The sequence below is a fragment of the Ranitomeya imitator genome, chromosome 8 (assembly GCF_032444005.1).
Source record: "Ranitomeya imitator isolate aRanImi1 chromosome 8, aRanImi1.pri, whole genome shotgun sequence".
Classification (NCBI taxonomy): domain Eukaryota; kingdom Metazoa; phylum Chordata; class Amphibia; order Anura; family Dendrobatidae; genus Ranitomeya; species Ranitomeya imitator.
This window is the reverse complement of record NC_091289.1, coordinates 45,203,670-45,224,516: the sequence shown is the minus strand read 5'-3', so window position 1 is coordinate 45,224,516 and position 20,847 is coordinate 45,203,670. Positions and strand designations below refer to the sequence as shown.

The following is a 20,847-nucleotide window of genomic DNA, read 5'->3' as shown; positions in this document are numbered from 1 at the left end:
GTTACTGTGAGCTAATCTTACCTGTAACCTCTTCTGTTTTCTCTTACTATTCTTAAACGCACCGGACAACTTGGCTTCTTACACAGCTCATAGATGTTGTACTATTTCCGACCACCATTGCATATCCCGTAAAGGAAAATATGCGTGACAGGAGACTGGGTAATCCTGTTCTACTGATGAGGGATAACATCCATGCAATTATTGGCTGGAATGTTCTTTGAGAGGAACCATCGAAGAAAAGATCTGAAAGGCCAAGAAAAACACTAAAGTGGACAGCAGGAAAAGCAAACTCCCTTCCCTGCCAAGGACATGGAGGCCATGCAGAATATTATAGCACCTTGATGAAGCTCCGCCTGAAATCATGGAGAGATTATTGGCACAACGAGGGATTCAGATCAGACTCAGATGAAAATTCCTTCGTTGTTGAATCTCCATTATACAACGTGTTTTAGGGCTCATTCAGGCCTCTGAATAAAGTATAGAAAGAAATACAGGGGCCATAGGCCCAGTCAGCTCACCAACAGACCACAGGAGCACGTGAACCCGTCCTGACCCAGACATAGCAGCAGCTTGAAGACGTAAGAAATGTGAAGATTGTTCCAGCTCCTTTTCGATTAAAAGTCCTTTATTGATCCATATCCTTAAAAATCATCCCTGCACAAAAGGGAATGTGAACTGCGACAAAATCCTGCTAATAGCAACGCGTTTCGATCTAAAAGATCTTCATCGTGGCTATGGATCAATAAAGGACTTTTAATCGAAAAGGAGCTGGAACAATCTTCACATTTCTTACGCCTCTGAATAAAGTGACTGAGATGCTATGTGCGCCTTTTTGCTGCTTGCCCTCTTTAAAGGACATGAAGACTCATTTGGCCATCTTTTAGAATAGTGGTGCTCTGGTTTTCAAAGGCCAGTCAAGTTTTTCCTCACCAAACTCCCTCACCCACCATGTGTTAATATAGACTTTACTTTGTGCGCTGGGCACAGTCATGTGGAATAGTGATGAGCGACTGTGCTTGGATAAGGTGTGGCGCTAACAGTGTCTTTGGCTTGCTTGAAAAATATGTCCGAGTCTCAGCGGCTGGATGTCTCGCGGCTGTTCGACAGCCACAACACGTGGGGACTACCTGTTTGTTAGGCAATAATCCCTGCATGTGTTGCCCCGTGACATGCATGCGTGGGGACTCAAACATATGTGGCATCAGTACTATTGGGGCTGGAATTTTTCAGTCCGAACCTGTGTTCTTTTTACTTTAATTTCTACATTATTGCTGCAGGTTCTCGGTCAAGACGCTAACAGACTGATATATTGTTTATTACGTTTCTTCCTTTACAGTTGCTTGCTCCTAATGGTTAAAGATTCTCTTGAGCCCCATCCCTTACTAGTAAGGGCAGGTTTCCAACACTTATGGGGGTGTTTTACTGGTTCACAGTTAGGGGAGTCGGAGAAGGGGGTTGAATGCTTCTGAACCAACAATGCTTTTAAGAGCCAGAAGAACGGCTAACTCGCAAGGATCATCCTCTTACAAGGGTGTACTTAAAGATGGGTACTATGATTGATGTTATTTCTTGGAATACTGGTGGGTTGGGCAATAATTCCAAAAGATTTGTGATCCTTGAATACATCAAAAGATTCAACCCCTATAATGCCGTATATCTGCCCCCAAACCGATCTGCAAGATAAGAAAAAGACCTTTAATTACACTCCCTTCTGGGGCGGTCCGGTCCAAGGGGTGTCGATATTCTTGGTCTGGAACCAACCTTCTTCTTGCGATGCTGTCCTCCTTCTTGCATCGTGGGGATGACGCATTCCTACATCATCCACACAGTCTCCCCAACATCACGCTCCTGCGCAGGCGTACCCCTCTGTCTTGACTAGGGCAGAGTAAAGTACTGCAGTGCGCTTGTGCCGGGGCTCTTAGACATTTTTTGGTTCCGGACTTCCAACAGGCTTCTGGACTATGTTGTACAAGCAAAAGCAACTCGAGGACACATTTCATTAATGTAAACATCTTTGCTATCTAATATTTTAAGATATACCATGGTTTTGATCAGGCCTACATGGGAAAGGGATATAGGGCATATTTCCTCTGAAGAATAGGAAGATATTTTGTAATCTCCTGGCAGCATGGTGGCTCAGTGGTTAGTACAGCAGCCTTGCAGTGCTGGGGTCCTGGGTTCAAATCCCCCAAGGACAATCTGCAAGGAGTTTGTATGTTCTCCCCGTGTTTGCGTGGGTTTCCTCCAGGTACTCCGGTTTCCTCCCACATTCCAAAGTCATACTGATAGGGAATTTAGATTGTGAGCCCCATTGGGGACAGCGATTGTGTGCAAAACTAAAGCGCTGCGGAATATGTTAGCGCTATCTAAAAAAAATATAATAATGTGGCACAGAAGAACACAATTATTTCTTATCCATTTCTTGTCCAACACTCCACCTACAATAGAGGAGGGCGTAAAGTGCCTACTGTCCTAATGGAGAAAAAGGTTGATCTTAAAGGGACCCGGTCACCTCAAATTGGCGGGATATTTAAATGACTTTTTACCTGTCCGATGGGCGGCGTTTCATCTTCATTTCTCCACCTCATCCATCCCTGTTGTCCGCAATATGTTAGTGAATTAGAGTACTTGTGCTCCATAGTTGGCGCGTGCGCAATGCAATCTTCGGTCGCGCATGCGCAGTATGCTTTGCCCAACTATGGGCAAAGCCGAAAAGCATTACTGCGCATGCGCCCGCGCACTATGTCCTGGAAGTATTTTGCTGTGTTGCGAACCTTTTTTTCTGCAGCTTCTTTCCTGCCAAGAGATCAGGTTTTGCTGCAGAAAAAAAAACTCTGAAAAAAAACGCCTAGTGTGAACTTAACTTAATCCCTCCAATAAAAAGTTTTGCAAAAAAAGTAAACAGAACACGTTAGTTGATTTTTTTTTTCTTTTTGTTTGTGCATAGAATGACTGTGTTTGCAAGAAAGGTTACACCGGTGATGGCTTCTCCTGTGACCCCGTTAACGTATGTTTGGAAAACAATGGCGGCTGTCACCAAATGGTTGGTAACGTCAATGGTAAAAAACTAAAATGCAATTACTATTCATGCCGCACCCCGGCTAGTTTCTACTAAAATGGGAAGGAGCATTAAAGTGAGCAGCGTGTCACTGCAGCTTCTGTTGGTCATCTCCTCACATTCAGGATGGTTCAGCCTTTTATAAAAAAAAATCTCCTATGCCACTTTTTTCACATATAGTAGCATTATAGAGCGGTCACCAAAAGCTTTCAAATATGAGATGTTTAGGAGTATTCCCATTTCCAATAACCTATCCCAAAATGTAGTAGGTGTAGTAATAATAATATTTGCAAATACCTCCAATTAGGAATGTAGTATAGTTCTTCTGATTCACTACGTTGCTTACCTCTTGAGCAGGGCATTGTAGTAGCTGAAGTATCCATGCTTATGACCACTGAAATAGTGACAGTCAGTTAGCAGTTAATGGTTGTAGGCATCATGGATTCCTAAGCTACTGTAATGCCCTGCACATGAGATAAGTGGCATAGCTAATCAGAAAAACTACACTACAGGTCAAATGGAAATATTTGCTGATGTTATTATTATTTCACCCACTACACATTGAGATAGGATCTGTAAATAGCTGCTTGCAGTGCAGAAGATGAGGACACAGCGGTAACTTAACCAAAGATTGGTTATTCTTCTAACACAGTAATTTAAATGATTAGCATTCAAAATTAAACCAGGGTAGCAGATTATTAGAGATCAATAAAGTGTTTTGTAATCTACGTCTTCAGATAGAAGCAGCATTCACAGTTATAACAATTAAACCTATTATACAAAGCACTGAACATTTACGATAGATACAAGCATCTCTACTCTGGTTCTGTGGTGTGTCACATTCAGATATTTATCTGCCACTGAATGTTCCCGGTCACTTTGGTGGTAGTGACACACGCTGTCCAGGCCCTAACGGGAGTCTATACTGATACACTAGGGTTAGGCCGCAAGTCCTACCTTGGTGGGTCGCCGCTAGCGCACGTTGCACTGGCTGCCTTGGTTCTCTGAAGCGCAGCCCCGGTCCACTGTGTATTATTATACTTCTGCAGATCTCACTAATGTTCCTCTAACATTACCTCCTTGCTTCTCTTGACTCTGATCTTGCTCAATCCGTTCTGGCCCCGATCACTTACCTCTGTTCCCGGTCTCTCGGTCCTTTAATCCGATCTGGTCACTCTATTCCAACCTTGCTGCACCACACGTCCATTCTGCTACAGCTTCCGACGCCGACTCTTCCTCTTCACTGCCCTCCTGGGTCTTTTATAATTACTAACAGCGCCACATCTATCACTTGACCTGGTGTCTCCTCCAATTTCTTCCCTCAGGGAACATACACTTCACTCTTCGGTTCCTACTAATGTCATTCTCTCTGCTTTCTCTTTTTCTATTATCTTTTGACCAGCAGATGACAGTGTTAACTTGCCGACACTCGACTAGGCTTTAACTGTGTGAGTCTTCTCACTTGTCCATTTCCTTAGGCTACGTTCACATTTGCGTTGTGCGATGCTGCGTCGGCGACGCAACGCACGCTAAAACGCATAGTTTTGCAACGCATGCGTCCTTTTTTGCCGAATTTTGGACGCAAAAAAAAATGCATCTTGCTGCGTCCTCTGCGCCCTAACTCTTGCAGCAAAAAAACCGCATTCATCGCAAAACGCATGCAAACGCATGTCCATGCGCCCCCATGTTAAATATAGGGGCGCATGCGTCGCCGCGGCTGCGCCCGACGCAGCCCGGCAGAACGCAAATGTGAACGTAGCCTTACAGATCTTGGAGATGGCAATAGCCTTTTAAACCATTTCTGGGTTACATAATCTAGTCCATTAATGTCCATAATTATCGCTCATCTTAGGCTACCTGCATGCCAACTTCTGGAGGAGAGAGAACGTGTCTGTGCCCCAGTGGTTTTGGGGGGGATGGAATCACGTGTTATGCAGATGTAATAATGGTAAGTATATACAATTAATGTAGCTGGGTAACCTGTGAGACTACTTATATCGTGTCATTGTTTTGTGTATACTGAGACATAAGGGCGCATTTACACGTCCGTATAAATCAGACCACAGTGCACAGACTGGCCGCCCTTCTCCCTACCTGAGAGTGACAACTGCATAGAAATAAATGAAGCGGTCATGCTCGGATAGGGAGAGGGTGGTCAGTCCATGCATTATGGTCTAATCTTGCTCTGATTTAATACAGCCATCTAGCTGCGCCCTAAAATTGTATGTATTGCACTAACCTCTTACTCTGACTGCAGACTTGTGAGTCCTCACATCGAGCACAGCGCATGCTGTCAGGATTCTCTGGTGCAGTCACCGGGAGCGGGCAGTCCTTGACCACAAGTATGCGGTTGGCATCCTTCAGCCACATTCCAACTAGATGTGTCCAGCCTCACTCCATTCACTAGTATTGAGCGAAGCCGTGCACGTCTAGTCGGCAGGTGACTGCATGTGTGCAAATCTCATCCTTGTGGTCACGTGCCCTCCCGCTTCAATCTTGGACAATCCCTTTAACAAGGATCGTTTAGGGTATGTGATTCATCTGCTGCAAAAACTAGTGTTGGCAGGAAAAATGCACGTTTTTTATGCTTTTTGGATCCTTTTTTACATCTGTTTTTTTCCCCATTCATTTGAACGGCTGACAAATCCTGTAAAAACGCTGGAAGAATTGACATGCTACAGATTTGGAAAAAATTCTTGGAAAAGTCAAATCTGCAAGAAAAAAGCATGCGCAGGAGATTTCAGAAATCTCATTCACTTTGCTGGTACTGTAAAATGTTGGGGGCTTTTTTTCCCCCTGAAAAACCATGCCGAAAACGCAACGTATGATTATAAAGAAAGCTGGAAGGATGAAGAGCACAATAGGGTTTTATCTGGGTTAAAAAGATCAAAGGCAGAGAAAATGCTCACCTGGTGGAGTTGTGAAAGTCACGACCCCTGAGTTAGTATGGAAAGGTGTAGGCTGCCGCAGATCCACGATGGTGTATCATGTAGAAGCTGGAGAAAAGTGGGGGTAAATTCACGCGGCCAACGGAATCAAATGCAGAGAACATGGAAATTCAAATGCGGCTTTTATTCAATGCGTTTCGCAGCACATCTGCTTCTTCTCAGGACAAGTAACACAGATAAAAGTACAGCTCACGAGATATGAGTATAAGCCGGCAAATAAAAACGCAAGGTATGAACAAGCCCTTATTCTGAGAATCTGTAGATGTCGGGGCAGTATAATCGCAACCAATGAGGAAGGAAAGGTATGTCCTAACAATATACTATTACTTCCTATGGTGGGAAAACCTTTTTTTTTAGAAATGATAAGATGAGCAGAACTGAACTGTCCTTGTCGTGCCTCTTTTAATTCATAACATTATCCCACTGGCAGACACAAACAGAAAAGGGCCCATGTGCAAGGACAATTTATGGGCCCTTTACCATCCAAAACCTCATCAATATGCAGAATTCCACCTGCTTTGGAAGTAGAAATGGCCCCCTTACTTTTTGGGCCCCCGTGTGTCTGCACATGTAGCACTAGTGATATGTCCGCCCCTGCATTATCCTGTTGGCTTTTGCAGCAGCTGACTGACATTGTGCTGACGCTTAGGCTGGATTCATACATCTGGGTTTCGCCGTCCGTAACTCGGATCAGGCAGCGTGGACTGACCACCGGCTTCATGTCCCAAACTCAACAGCCTCATTTGTGCCCATGAGACTGTCGAGTTCTGCTAATGAGATCCACTGCCAGTCCACACATCGTGGTCCAAATACGGGCCACAAAACATGGATGTATGAATCAGTCTGTGACATGCAGATATACCCAGATCCTTCTATGTCAAGAACTGCATGAGTTCACAAACGGTGTAATTCATTAGTAGACCTTTGTATGCTTTGTTAAAGGGGTTATTCACCTTTTGGGACAATTTATTATTATTTTTTCCTAAATGCATGTACATTGGATTAAAAAAAAAAATAAAATTTTGCAATTGGGTTTCCCTAAAACTTTTGCACCTTTTGCCTTATATAGCCTCTGTGTTGCATTGTCTATTGCCGACTAGAGAATGAGCAAACTGAGTTTGTAACTCTTCCTTTTCTTTTTCTGACCTGCTCTCAGCTGATTTATGACCACATTAAAGTTGAATATGCAATGAAAAATAAGAGTCTGTAAAAGCCAAAAGGTGCAACATTTTTTAATAACATTCTGTTGTAAAAATAGGGGGAGGGGGAAGTTGGCTTCGAATACATGCATTTATGTAAAAATAAATAGGTAAATGCTCCCAAAGGTAGACAACCTAAATTGTGTGCTGTAGAAGCTGACATAATATTAGTAATTAATAATGATAAATCATATATATGTCCTTATATTTTAGGAACTATTCGGCATCCCAGAGGTAAACATCTTCAGTGAATGGATCAAGGTATGTTCTGCTGCGTTTTGATATGTAGATGTGTAATGAAGTCCATCAACACCGACAGGTTTCTGCACCCGTTGTAAGGACTGCGGGGAGTCTGCTCATGAGTGTTAAGAGTCTTCCCGTCCGCTTCATTGGGGGACACAGGAACCAAGGACCAGTAGCCTGGTGGAGAGGAGTCAGATATGTATTCTTAGTGTCAGCCTGTAGGTGGCAGTATGGACGCTCATGGTTCCTGTGTCCCCCATTGAAGGCTACAAGAAAGAAAGTTTATGCAGAGCACCAAAAATCTTTATATTCTAACATTAAAAGTGATCACCTATCTGGGGGATAGGGTACAACATGCAGATTGGTGGGGACCACTGTGACTCCCACCGCTCATGGGAACAGGGCTCTGAAATGTCCTGCTGGAATAGAGGTGTCCAGATACTCGGCAACTGCTTCCTTCATTGTCTACGGGACAGTTGGATCTGAATAAGTACAATGGCTGTATCCAACAATCCCAAGAAGTCCACCAGGGTCTTCTCCACCGTGATCTCGATAGTATGAACTTATCGGGTCGCTGGTCTTCCTCTTCACCTTGTTCCTTCCGTTCGTCCCCCCATGATGTCTTGCTCCAGTGATTGTTCCCTTTGTGTGATGTTTCCAAAGTAGGCAAGTGGTAGCTTGGTGATCCTTGCTCCCAGGGACATGTCAGGCTTGATTTGCTCCTAGCAGCTGCCATGTTTGCTCTTTGCACCTGGTCTTTCTTCACATTTATGACAAGATTGCTCTGTTTCTTCCTTCCTTTCAGAACTCTGAAGTCTCCATTTCCCGGACGAGTAATGTCACCGCTTTAGTCCCTTCTAATGCAGCAATTGGCGCGTTTCCTGCCAGTGCTAGAAAATTTTGGATGGACAAGTTGCCTTTTCTGGTCAGGTAAAAAGAAAAATCTTTGGGTTTCCTGGTATTTTAACTTTTTTTATTTTTATAGTCTGGCTGTTCAGGCCACATGCCAGATCGTATTCACTTTAGCGACTTTAGGGAATATTAACACGAGCCCCAGTCATGTCAGGACAATCCCACAAAAATATCGAAGGTTTAGATGCACTGGGCGACATCTGACTACCGGACGACAGGCCATCGCCTCTTCAGTGAATGTCCTCTTTTTTTTCTCATTGCGGTATTTGGTGATTGGGTTAATTCATTTAATATTTGATACATTAGACTTGGCAGAAATATGATATTTTTTTTAAACTATTTTAAAGGGGGGAAAAAGGTGTATGATTTAAACATTTTTTTTTTTACTTTTTTTTAATGCTATTTATCTGTTGAACCTGTGATTGCCCAATCTCTTAGACTACTTAATACAATACATATTGTATATAATATTGTATATAATAATACAATATTGCAGTATATTGGGTAAATCGTGCTCTCCTCTGAAGTGCAGCATGCGGCTCATACAGAGACTGACAGCAGCGTTTAAATGGTGATTATCTGCAGCCAGAACTCTGCTCCAGTTGAAGCTGTCAGAGACAGATGTTGGCTGTCTAATACAGCCTGCATCAGCCTCATGTGAAGGAAGGTCGCTCCTGAGCCCCTCCACTTGTGGTCCCCCCCTAGCACAAACTTATAGTCACATCCATATTCCCAAGGGGGTAAGAGAGTAATCATCATTTTAATTTTTTATTTCGTAAACTCAACTTTGTAATATGATATCAGAGAAATCTTGATTCTTTCTCTGCTTGTCACCTGCATGAAGATGAAGTGAAGATTTTCCCTTTTCTGAAGTTGTAGTTTGTTAGTTGGTGCTCATAAGATTCTATGGAGGGGGTAGAAACGGCAGGAGATAGAGGCAGTCACAGAGATTCCGCTGCCAGTTCTCCATAGAGTTTTATGAGCACCAACTGTCATCTTCTCTCTGGGAAGGTCTGTATTCACTATAGACAGATTTTACCCGTGAATTGAAAATTTTGAGAAGGAGAAAAAAAACGATTTCTCTGATAAGATACATTATATTCTATTTTTGCCCACTATTGATTTATGAAGAGTAATTAAAACGACTGTTACTCTTTTCATGCTTTATTTTCTGTAGATTTTTGTGGCCAAAAACATCTTAGGGTATGTGTCCACGTTCAGGATTGCATCAGGATTTGGTCAGGATTTTTCATCAGTATTTGTAAGCCAAAACCAGGAGTGGAACAATTAGAGGAAAAGTATAATAGAAACATATGCTCCACTTTTGCATTTATCACCCACTCCTGGTTTTGGCTTAGGCTAGGGTCACATTGCGTTAGCGCAACCCGCTAGCGCTAAACGGATTGCACTAACGCAATGTTTTTAACGGGGTCGCGGTAACGTCCCCGCTCTCGCAGATCCCCGATCTGCAAGAGCGGGGAACGGACGGCGGGCGCGCCTCGGACGCTGCAAGCAGCGTTCCCATTGCCGTGAATTGGCGCGCTAACGGACGCGTTGCACGGCATTAATTTCGCCGTGCAACGCTGTCCATTAGCGCGTTCCCATTAACGCAATGGGAACCTAGCCTTACAAATACTGATGAAAAATCCTGACCAAATCCTGATGCAGTCCTGAACGTGGACACATACCCTTAGGCGTGCGTTGGATTCCTTCCCAGTTGCTAATTGTCCCGTTCATGTTCTGACTGTCGCAGCTTTTCCTTTATTTAAATGGAAAAAAAAATCTAATTATGGCAGGGCGCACTTTCTGCGAGGAGCCTTCACATCCGAGCAACTAAAGGAACAAGTTGGTGAAGAACTGGATACAATCGAACCAAGGACAAAGTGCGAGATTGGTATTACAAGAGGCGTAAGTCTGTCTCATTTAATGACCCAGTTATCCAAAAGATACATTATAATAACTACCAGCAAAAATATTTCATGTTCATTCACTAACTCAACATTGTATATTCTTTATTTCAGAACCTAACCGTTAATAATGCCAGTATCATTGTCCATAACATTCCAGCTTCCAATGGATATATCTTCATTATCAACCAGGTTAGTGATTATCATTCTGCAATGTTCATGAACCATATGACTATTCTTGTTATAGGAGAGATGTTTCACAATTACATATATATTATATAGATTGTAAAAGAATGATATTTACAATTTATATGCGGTTACAAAATAATATTGTGAGGCCCTCTGACATTTACGCACATATCTGGTGTTCAAAGTGTACAGCAATGTGCACGTCCACCCAAAGAGATGAATGAACATGCTCACACATTCCTCCCACGGCCCGGTCTCCACATAGTGATCCTAGGTTCACTAAAGTGTAGCCATTAGAAAGAGATTTTTATCCTGCAGTGCCATCTGCAGTGGGAAAGGCAGTTTAGCTGGAAAGCTTCCTACAGCAAGATAAATGGGAAGGGAATTTAACAATAGCTGCCAGAGGGGGAAGGACACCTCCCTGAAGAACAAAGAAAAAAAAATACATATACAGTTAGGTCCATATATATTTGGACAGAGACAACATTTTTCTAATTTTGGTTATAGACATTACCACAATGAATTTGAAACAAAACCATTCAGATGCAGTCGAAGGTCAGACTTTCAGCTTTCATTTGAGGGTATCCACATTAAAATTGGATGAAGGGTTTAGGAGTTTCAGCTCCTTAACATGTGCCGCCCTGTTTTTAAAGGGACCAAAAGTAATTGGACAGATTAAATAATTTTAAATAAAATGTTCATTTTTAGTACTTGGTTGAAAACCCTTTGTTGGCAATGACTGCCTGAAGTGTTGAACTCATGGACATCACCAGACGCTGTGTTTCCTCCTTTTTGATGCTCTGCCCAGGCCTTCACTGCGGTGGTTTTCAGTTGCTGTTTGTTTGTGGACCTTTCTGTCTGAAGTTTAGTCTTGAGTGAAATGCTGCTCAATTGGGTTTTGTTTAAAATTCATTGTGGTAATGTCTATAACCAAAATTAGAAAGATGTCTCTGTCCAAATATATATGGACTTGCATATGTATATGTGTATATTATTTTAATATCAAATGTTCTGAAAAGCTTTCAATAGCCATTTTTAGTCATAAAAATAACACATTATATATATATATAGAGAGAGAGAGAGAGAGAGATATTATATATATATATATATATATATATATATATATATATGTGTGTTATTTATAATATATATAATAGTCTTATAGTCTTTATAAAATGATGCCAAGTTGTTTTTTTTATACAGTTCCTTTTTACACTCGTGTTTTCATAGTTAGAGACTACAAACCAAAGCCCTGTGTGGTTTCCATCCGTTCCTTACTTTTTATGAACATTTATTTTTCACTAAGGACATTTCTGAGGCAGTAATTTAACAATGTCTATAAACATGGACATGCCTTTTTTAAGTTTTTCTGCAATTTATTACAAAATAAAACATATGATAGCATTTGCAGCAATCATGCTAATGAGATGTGTATTTTCGGTCTGCTTATGTTCCTGTATAGTACTTGATTTTTGAGTTAATGATGTAATGGACAAAAAAAAATTAAAAACCTTTTTGCATCCCCAGGTTTTGATCCCACCACTGGGAGCCATACCACCAGCACGGCCAGGTCTTAACAAAACTCTAGAACAAGTTCCTGCATTTGAGAAGTTTAAGCAGGCGATCCAGGTAAGATAATCTGCTGCAAAAGACAGAACAATGGCTCTGACAGATGGGAAGGTGGAGGAAATGGATGACAGGTGACTACCAAAGGAAAGAGGCCAAGAGCTTTTGGATGCTAAACATGAATGATCGGAAGTTGAGATTTCCAGGATGTGACACGTGATACTGGATGTTTCCTGCGAGGAAGTGCAGGGTTACTTGTACTAAGACAGCAGTGATTGTACATTCTGACACTAAGCTTCAACTAAGGAATTCGGATATAATGAATGAGTGGTCCACTTTATACAATCTTGGTGTTTTGAAGGGTTTCCTAAAAGTATCAGGATTGCAATATTTTAATCTGTTACTGGGTCTTAAGGAAAATTTTGTAAAAAAGTGTGAAATTTCCCTACAGCACCAGATTCATTTTAAAGGGAACCTGTCAGCAGCAGGTTTTTGCTACCTCATCTGAGAGCAGTATAAAGTAGGCAAAGAGAAGCTGAATCCAATGAGGTATCACTTAGGTTACTGGGGGCAGCTGTTCTGACTCAATCAAAGCTTTTAGATTTAGAATGAAGCAAAGCTGATAAAGCTAGCCACACCCACACCACAGCTAACCCCGCCCACAACAGGCCCTGTATGTACAAAGTCCATGGACAGTGAGCTGCTTATCTGCTTATCACCGGAGGGGGCGTTGCCAGACTAGTGTAGTCTGTAAATCTCTTAGCGATAAATCCTTCACAGTTTGTAAACAACAGCACAGACTTTGACAAGTGACACATCCCTGAATTCTGTGTTTCAGCCTCTATCTCCTGCTGTCTTCAGATTATATAGCAAAAACCTGCTGACAGATTCTCTTTATGTGTTGCAATGAATTAAAAGGGTCGTCTAGGCTAATGATATTGATGAACTATCCCTAGGATAGGTCATCCACCTCAAATCAGCGTGGGTCTGACACCCAATACTGCCACCAATCCGCTTTTATCAGTTCTGGTGGCATCCAGATCTAATCATTGAATTCAGCTAAATAACACGGCTCCATTGATTGTTTAGTGGCCGCCGCTAAGAGAGTTCATCAATATTATAAGCCCAGACAACCCCTTTAACGAAACAACTTTTAAAATATAATATACCTACTATACACAACATTTATAAAATGGTGGCCACACTTTTGAAGGAGCTTTCACACAATGGGCATTTATTACCTATACATAGGATAGATGATAAATGTTTGATTGCTCGGAGCCCCCAGAGATCACAAGAACAGTTGTCCGAAGCCCCCCGTTCCTCCACCTGCAGTTGCGCCTCGGTAGCTGCATTTGATGATCATGGAGCTGATGGAAACGGATGAGAGGTGCAATTGGTTTGGGGGACAAGATGCATTCTCAACCGCTGGTCCCTTAAATCTCCGGCCCACTGGGGTCTATGATGAGGAACTGGGAGCCCAGGAGCCCTATTCTAGTGATCCTGTGGATAGGTGATAATGGTTCATTGTGGCACTTGTCCTTCAATCAGTCAGTAAACGCAATATTTGATGACTATTCACTCCCAAGTCCAATCTCAGAAGCCTAGCACTAAAGGTGCCGTTACACTAAACGACTTACCAACGATCACGACCAGCGATATGACCTGGCCGTGATTGTTGGTAAGTCGTTGTGTGGTCGCTGGAGAGCTGTCACACAGACAGCTCTCCAGCGACCAACGATGCCGAAGTCCCCGGGTAACCAGGGTAAACATCGGGTTACTAAGCGCAGGGCCGCGCTTAGTAACCCGATATTTACCCTGGTTACCATTGTAAATGTAAAAAAAAAAAAAAAAAACACTACATACTCACATTCCGGTGTCTGTCACGTCCCCCCGCCATCAGCTTCCTGCACTGACTGTGAGCGCCGGCCGTAAAGCACAGCGGTGACGTCACCGCTGTGCTCTGCTTTACGGCCGGCGCTCACAGTCAGTGCGGGAAGCTGACGGCAAGGGACGTGACAGACACCGGAATGTGAGTATGTAGTGTTTTTTTTTTTTTTTTTTTACATTTACAATGGTAACCAGGGTAAATATCGGGTTACTAAGCGCAGCCCTGCGCTTAGTAACCCGATGTTTACCCTGGTTACAAGTGAAGACATCGCTGGATCGGTGTCACACATGCCGATTCAGCGATGTCAGCGGGTGATCCAGCGACGAAATAAAGTTCTGGCCTTCTAGCTCCGACCAGCGATGTCACAGCAGGATCCTGATCGCTGCTGCGTGTCAAACACAACGATATCGCTATCCAGGACGCTGCAACGTCACGGATCGCTATCGTTATCGTTCTAAAGTTGCTCAGTGTGAAGGTACCTTAAGACTGAGAATCCAGTAAAGCTCTACATACATTATTACAGCCGAATACTTCTGGCATAGGGCACACACGATATTAATGGGGAAGTAATAGTACGTTAATACTGAACAACAATCTCTCTTCTTTATGCAGGAAACAGAATTAATTAAAGAAATTGAATCCAACAAACAGAAGTACACGGTTTTTGTGCCGAACAACTTTGCAATGACAGAGTTTTACAATCAGTCTGGATTTTCCTCTTTGGTAAGAGTTTGGTAACTGAAACCTGTGTATATAGCCTAATAAATCTAGATAAACTGAAAGGGAAGAATGTCAGAAACTTTTACTCCTCCCCCCAAAACCATCACCATGTCTGTTGTAGGGATTCAAGCTCTCTGGTAGGCATTAGGTAGCATTCACACAGACAATGCAGTTTTGGTCCAAGCATGTGCAGTTTTTATTGCTTTCCACAAATTGCACTAAAAGAAACTCGTAAACATAAATCCCTAGCCTTGTCCTGGCACTAACTAAACAGAACAGACCCTGGCTACTCATACATGGCTGAGCTAGCCCCAGCCCGGTCAAACACAACAGCTATTGTCCATAGCAATCACTGATACTTGTAGTTCTCTATACACGGCCTGGGCAAACTTTTATCAGACAAGGATTCTGTTCTGACTCTCTCTTCGGCTCCAAAACACATCCAGTCTGGTCAGCTTCCCTGAGAACAGCCAGTCTAGTTATATGCAGGGTTAGCCACGTGATTTAATCAGAACCTGTAAAGCTAGGATTTAATCCTAGCCTACCTGGCTTTGCTACATTGTGTAGCCCTTTAAACGATAAATAAATTGATCTCTTGATGACCCCAAAGTGATGTTCCAGCAGTGATAAATCCTGTTTTATAGTTCTATATGCGTGTGTGGAAGTGCATTGGGACGTGATGATGCACTTACAGCGTCTGAGCCTCACGCCATATTTCCTGCCCAGCGCCACTTTTTTCTGGTGAATTGACAGGTCGTTTTGCTGTGGTACACAGCCACAAGGGTTTGGTAGTACTAGGTAGGGAATACAGCAAAAGCTAAGAAGGCGTCCCTGCACAATTTTCGCCCAGCTCTGACACAGTAGGTGGGACGGGAACATGGCGACTACTGCAACCCCACCCACAAGATTACGACTAGACATTTCAAGACTGGAATGATGTCACTGCCGGAGGTAATTTTATTTTCTGAATGTTTTTTTTTTTTTTCAGAATGCCAGCACAATAAAATATCACGTTATACTTGGAGAGAAACTATCACCTTCAGACATAAGAAATGGGATGCACAGGAGCAGCATGCTGGGATTGTCTTACTGGCTGATGTTTTACAAAAGGTACAACCAGGTACAGTGCGCTCATCTTATAGGTTTCTATCAATTACTGATTTACACATGTAATAAAATCATTGAAGTAGCACTTCAGGTTTGTTTTTTTTAAATTCAGCCTGTCTTTAGCTTCTCAATAAATGTTGGTTAACGAGATTTATCTTATTTAGTTATCCTTTTGGAAATTTGTGGTATATTTCTGTTAAGATAAGTCGTATTATTACATCGTGGCTCCCTGGGAAAGACATGTTTGTATGTTCTCTGAACATCACAATAATCAATTCTTTCTGTATGATGAAATTGTATGCACTGTAGTTCTTTATGGTGGGATGAGTGGAGCCGAAGCTTCTATCACAGATAAAGATGATGACTGCACAGTGCTTGTCACACAGCTGTAATGTGGTTGATCACAGTTTGGCCTCCCTGATTGCATATTTGTAATCATTTAGTTTATTTAGGAGGCTATAGAGGGAAAGATGATCACAATGTCATCCCAGTAGGCAGAGACGGTACTGGCTCTAGCGAGCTCATCATGCGGTGCTGTTATGATGCATCATGGGATTGATAGCAGGGCATAGAGGAATAACATGCCCAATGAAAGTTAGGAATGAAAATGGAGGCTTAAAGGAAGGAATCAGATCAATCTACATAAAATAAGTTCTTTGTAAGGCTTCTTTCACATTTCCGTCAGTGGTCGGCCGTCACAAAGCGTCGGCGCGGCGTACCGACGGACGTTTGGGAAATCGTTGCAGCGGATGCAGTGTTTCAACGGTCCGCCGTCCGGAATGCTAAAGTCTAAAATCCCGGGGGGGGAGAGAGAGATTTCCTGCCGGGCATGCGCAGTAGGAAACACAGGATCCAACGTACAGAAAAACGTTCCCTTGAACGTTTTTAGCTGACGACGTTCCGCCAAAATGCGCAGGATCCAGTGCACGACGGACATAACGTGTGCCCATACGTCGCTAATACAAGTCAATGGCAAAAAAACAGGATCCTGCATACAAATTTGCAGGACCCTGATTTTTCACAAACCGGCGTATTTCGACGTGTGGAGGAAGACGGAAATGTGAAAGAAGCCTAAGTAACCCCTCAAACAACATTAGGGTATGTTCACACACGGTTGTTATGATGCATTTTTTTTTTCTGCATGAAAAATGCAAGATGTGGCGAGAAAACTGCATCACAAATTCTGTGCATTTTTTATGCAGTTTTTTTATGTGTTTTTGTTGAGATTTGGCGGAAAGCCATTTTGATCTTAATGGGTGAAACTGCAGTAAAAACACTGAAAAAAAGTCGGAGAAAGCGCTGAGAAAACGCTCAAAAGAATCGTCCTATTAATTTGTAAGGGAAAACGACTTTCTGAGCATATGTTCAGACTTTTGGGCGTCTTTTAAATGCTTCAGAGTTTCAAAAGCACGAAGTTGTTAAAAGAAGTGAGCCGATCATTCTTCAGGCGTTTTCCTTTAAGAAGAAGGTGATCGATATTTGACAATAGAAGTCAATAAGACACCTGGAAACCTTTTTGATTTTTTTTTCCTGTTTTTGCCACATACAGTTTGTTTAATTTATTGATTTTAGTGATGAGCGAATGTGCTCAAATAAGGTGTTATCTGAGCATGCTCAGGTGCTAACCGAGTGTCTTCGGCATGCTTGAAAAATATGTTAGAGTCCTGTGGCTGCATGTCTCACGGCTGTTAGACAGCTGCAACACATGCAGGGACTGTCTGTTTGTCAGGCAATAACCCCTACATGTGTTGCAGGTGTCGAACAGCCACGCGATGTGCAGCCGAGGGGACTTGAACGTAATATCCGAGCATGTCGAAGACACTTGATTAGCACACAAGCATGCTCAGATAACACTTTATCCAAGCATGTTCGCTCATCACTAACTGCTTTATGAATTTCAAAAAAGTCACGATACGGCAGTAAAAATAAGCCAAAAACCCCCGAAACAACCAAAGGTGCTAAAATAAGACACTTTTGGTTTACAGAACCCAAAGAGAAAATGAGCAGTTCCTAAAGCATCTTTTACTTGGAAAAAGGATGATTTTCACTGCTGAAAAAAATGCAGTGTGGACTTGTCCTTAGTTGACCATAGGTTGATGTCAGGACTCACTAGATCACCAATGATCCTGTATAGATCACATAAGAAAGATGGAGTTCTATAGCACTGATTGATGGTTTTCTACATCTGACAGGTACAATGCATATACAGGAATTTCCATATGGTCTGCAGTGACCTGATAACGTCTTCAGCCGTACAGTCAGCATGTGATGTAGACACTTAATCTGCGTTTCCTTTCCGAACAGACATTCGTTCATGATGTTCCTCTGGACGGCAGCTTTTTTGAAACAGACCATGGAATGCTGATGGGAATATCCGAGGTGATAGAAATCCTGAAGAATCGCTGTGATTATACCGAAGACACTGTGAAAAAGGTTTGATTACGTGAATTATTAGCGCTGAAACAAAATATTCCACTTTCTAAATCTCTGGGAATTCCTGTATTCTGTTTAAAAGGGAATCTGTCAGCAGGTTTTGCTATAGAATCCTTGAGCAGCACTATATAGGGGCTGAGACCCTGATTTCAGTGATGTATCACGTACTGGATTGCATGCTGTAGATGTAGTAGTGGTCAGAATGCTGAGCTGTGTCTAACCCCTGATTGGCTGCTTCCTGTGTACATTGTCAACAAGCTGCCAATCAGTGATGGGGGCGGGGTTATATAGTGCAGATGGACTGCCTGGCACGAGACTCCTAGTCCTTTAGTGATAATCTCCTGGTGATAAAACACTGATTATATTGAAACTACAGCAAGCTGCTGAGCATGTGACACATCCCTGGAATCAGGGTCTCAGCCCCTTCATTATGCTGCTCTCAGATGAAATAGCAAACACCTACTGATGGATCACCTTTAATATGTTCTTACACTCTGGACAACTCTATAGGAAAGCTGATCATTGATGGTGGGATCTTCTGTGATCAGCTCATATCACTAAGGGAATCTCTTCATCAGTGATAATTTGACTATAGTTACCGTACATAGGTTGAAATCAAGTTCAGCCTTTCTCCACCAATTATACATTTTGACAGTAAATTATCTGTAACCCACAATCTTACATGTACTGAGGAAATCATCCAGCGCTTTTTTAAAAGCTATTATAGTGTCTGCCATTTACCTCTTGTGGTCGGCATTCCACAGTCTGACTGCTCTAACTGTAAATAACCCTCTCCTACTTAGCTGCCAGAATCTCCTTTCCTCCACCTGTAATGAGTGTCTCCTGGTCCTCAGTATGGGCTTTGAAAGGTGATCCATTTTTATTTAGGCTAGAAATACATGGATTTTTGTCAAATATTTTGTCCTACGTTTACTAAAGTCGGTACCGCTCTAAAGAGAAAAAAAATAGTTGGCGTGAAAGGAGCACGTCTTTTGATAAATGTTAACTTTTCAGACTGTCTACAAGTCAGAAAATCAAATCTAAATCTGTAGGGAGCAGGTGCAGATTTCACCCCAAAATTTGCACATTTTCATGATTAACAGTAATCTGAAAAGAATGACAAATTATTTTTCAAATTTTCAATTTGTGGATAAAATCTGTATTCAGTGTCGACAGTATTTTACACTACGGAAATAGATGACGGTTAATACCGGTAAGATTCTGTGTAGCGGGAAGTGGGAGGAGCTAGAGGCAGAGCTCCTCCCTCCTTGTGACCCCTCCCCTTTACATAGAATCTCATCAGTACCAACTGTCCTCTGAGCTTTCTCACTCTAACTACACTCGTGCTCCTTTTAGACAAAATAGAACACAGCAGCACATGTGCATGAATCTAGGCCATGTGAAAAAACAAAAAAAATAAAAAAAAACATTCAAAATAGATTATACTTTTCAAAAATATAAAAAAAATTAAAAAAAATTTACTTTTTTTTTTTTTTTTTACAAAACTTACAGTAATAGATGAAAATGAAGGTTCTTAGTGCATAAATTGGCCAATTCATGTATGCCCATCAACCACGGCAAGGTGACCTCCCTTTGATGGGTCCTACTCTGCTGTAACCTTTTAGTAGCGTATTTATACAGTGATTATGACAAAACTTTTCAAAGTACGTACACCAGCCCCATCAAGTTTTAGATATACATTTATTATTATACAATCTGGCGACAGATCTGCTTTCATCTTTAGCATTAATATAAATACAGTAGATCGTATACTTACCATATTTAGGGTAGGAGGAAGGAGGAGCTCTGCCTCTAGCTCCTCCCTCCATAGAAGCTTATCAGCACCAACTGTCATCTCCTATTTCAGTAATGTAAAAAAATGAAAGATCAGTTCTGGCAGAGAGAGACCTTTTCATGTGTACTATTGATTTCTGAAATAAAAATTGAAGTGACGGTTACTCTTTAAAAGAGAAAACCTTCCATATAACTTTTCAGATTTGGGTGATGAAGAAAGTTATAAATGTGTGTGCAAATTTGGCATCTGCCGTGATTTGCAAATTTTTTGAGGCACATGATAGAATACGGTATAAATTCTTTACCTGAATGACAACCATGGTACGATGGTTTTTCTTGTTTTTGTAACAGCAAAAATGTGGCGCTTGCGATAAAGGAATTCAATGTTCACAAGACACCGTTCTTAAGGTAAGCTGCGGTTAGCCAAACTATATACTGTTAGGATCTGGTAGATCGCCACAAATGCATTGCCGTACTATCATATGGCAGTCATCAGAGGAGATCTCCTGCTCGGGTTCCTCCGTTATGAGTCTTGGGGAATTCCAGCTTTGGAGGAATCTGCATGACCATGTAAAACATTAAAGAGGTCGTCCACTACTTTTACACTGATGACACCCGTCATCCCAGCGAATCAGCTGCTATCGGCGGCGGCGGCCACAAATACTCACTTGCGGAGCTGTCCGTCTTCTGATAGTGGTGCGCCGCAGGGTACTATTGATTTCCATAGGAGGCAGATGTGCAGTACCCAGCTTCGGCCACTACCAGAAGACGGAGCAGCTCAGCAAGTACGGTAAGTACTTCCGTCCAGTGGCTGCCGCAGACACCGGAAACAGCTGATCGGCGGGGGTGCCGGGTGTTGGACCCCGGCAGATCAGACATT

The 20,847-nt window shown here is 42.3% G+C and overlaps 1 protein-coding gene across 1 annotated transcript in view; it reads left to right on the top strand.

Annotated features, from left to right (window-relative positions):
- STAB1 (stabilin 1) overlaps positions 1-20,847 on the top strand; it is a 194,501-nt gene that overhangs the window by 69,270 nt on the left and 104,384 nt on the right. Inside the window, exons 25-35 of the mRNA XM_069736838.1 lie at positions 2,948-3,043; positions 4,911-5,006; positions 7,419-7,466; positions 8,254-8,378; positions 10,157-10,268; positions 10,382-10,459; positions 11,984-12,085; positions 14,526-14,636; positions 15,622-15,753; positions 18,045-18,173; positions 20,319-20,375. Of these exons, the coding sequence (XP_069592939.1) occupies positions 2,948-3,043; positions 4,911-5,006; positions 7,419-7,466; positions 8,254-8,378; positions 10,157-10,268; positions 10,382-10,459; positions 11,984-12,085; positions 14,526-14,636; positions 15,622-15,753; positions 18,045-18,173; positions 20,319-20,375 (1,086 nt within the window). The remainder of the gene's footprint in view (positions 1-2,947; positions 3,044-4,910; positions 5,007-7,418; positions 7,467-8,253; positions 8,379-10,156; positions 10,269-10,381; positions 10,460-11,983; positions 12,086-14,525; positions 14,637-15,621; positions 15,754-18,044; positions 18,174-20,318; positions 20,376-20,847) is intronic.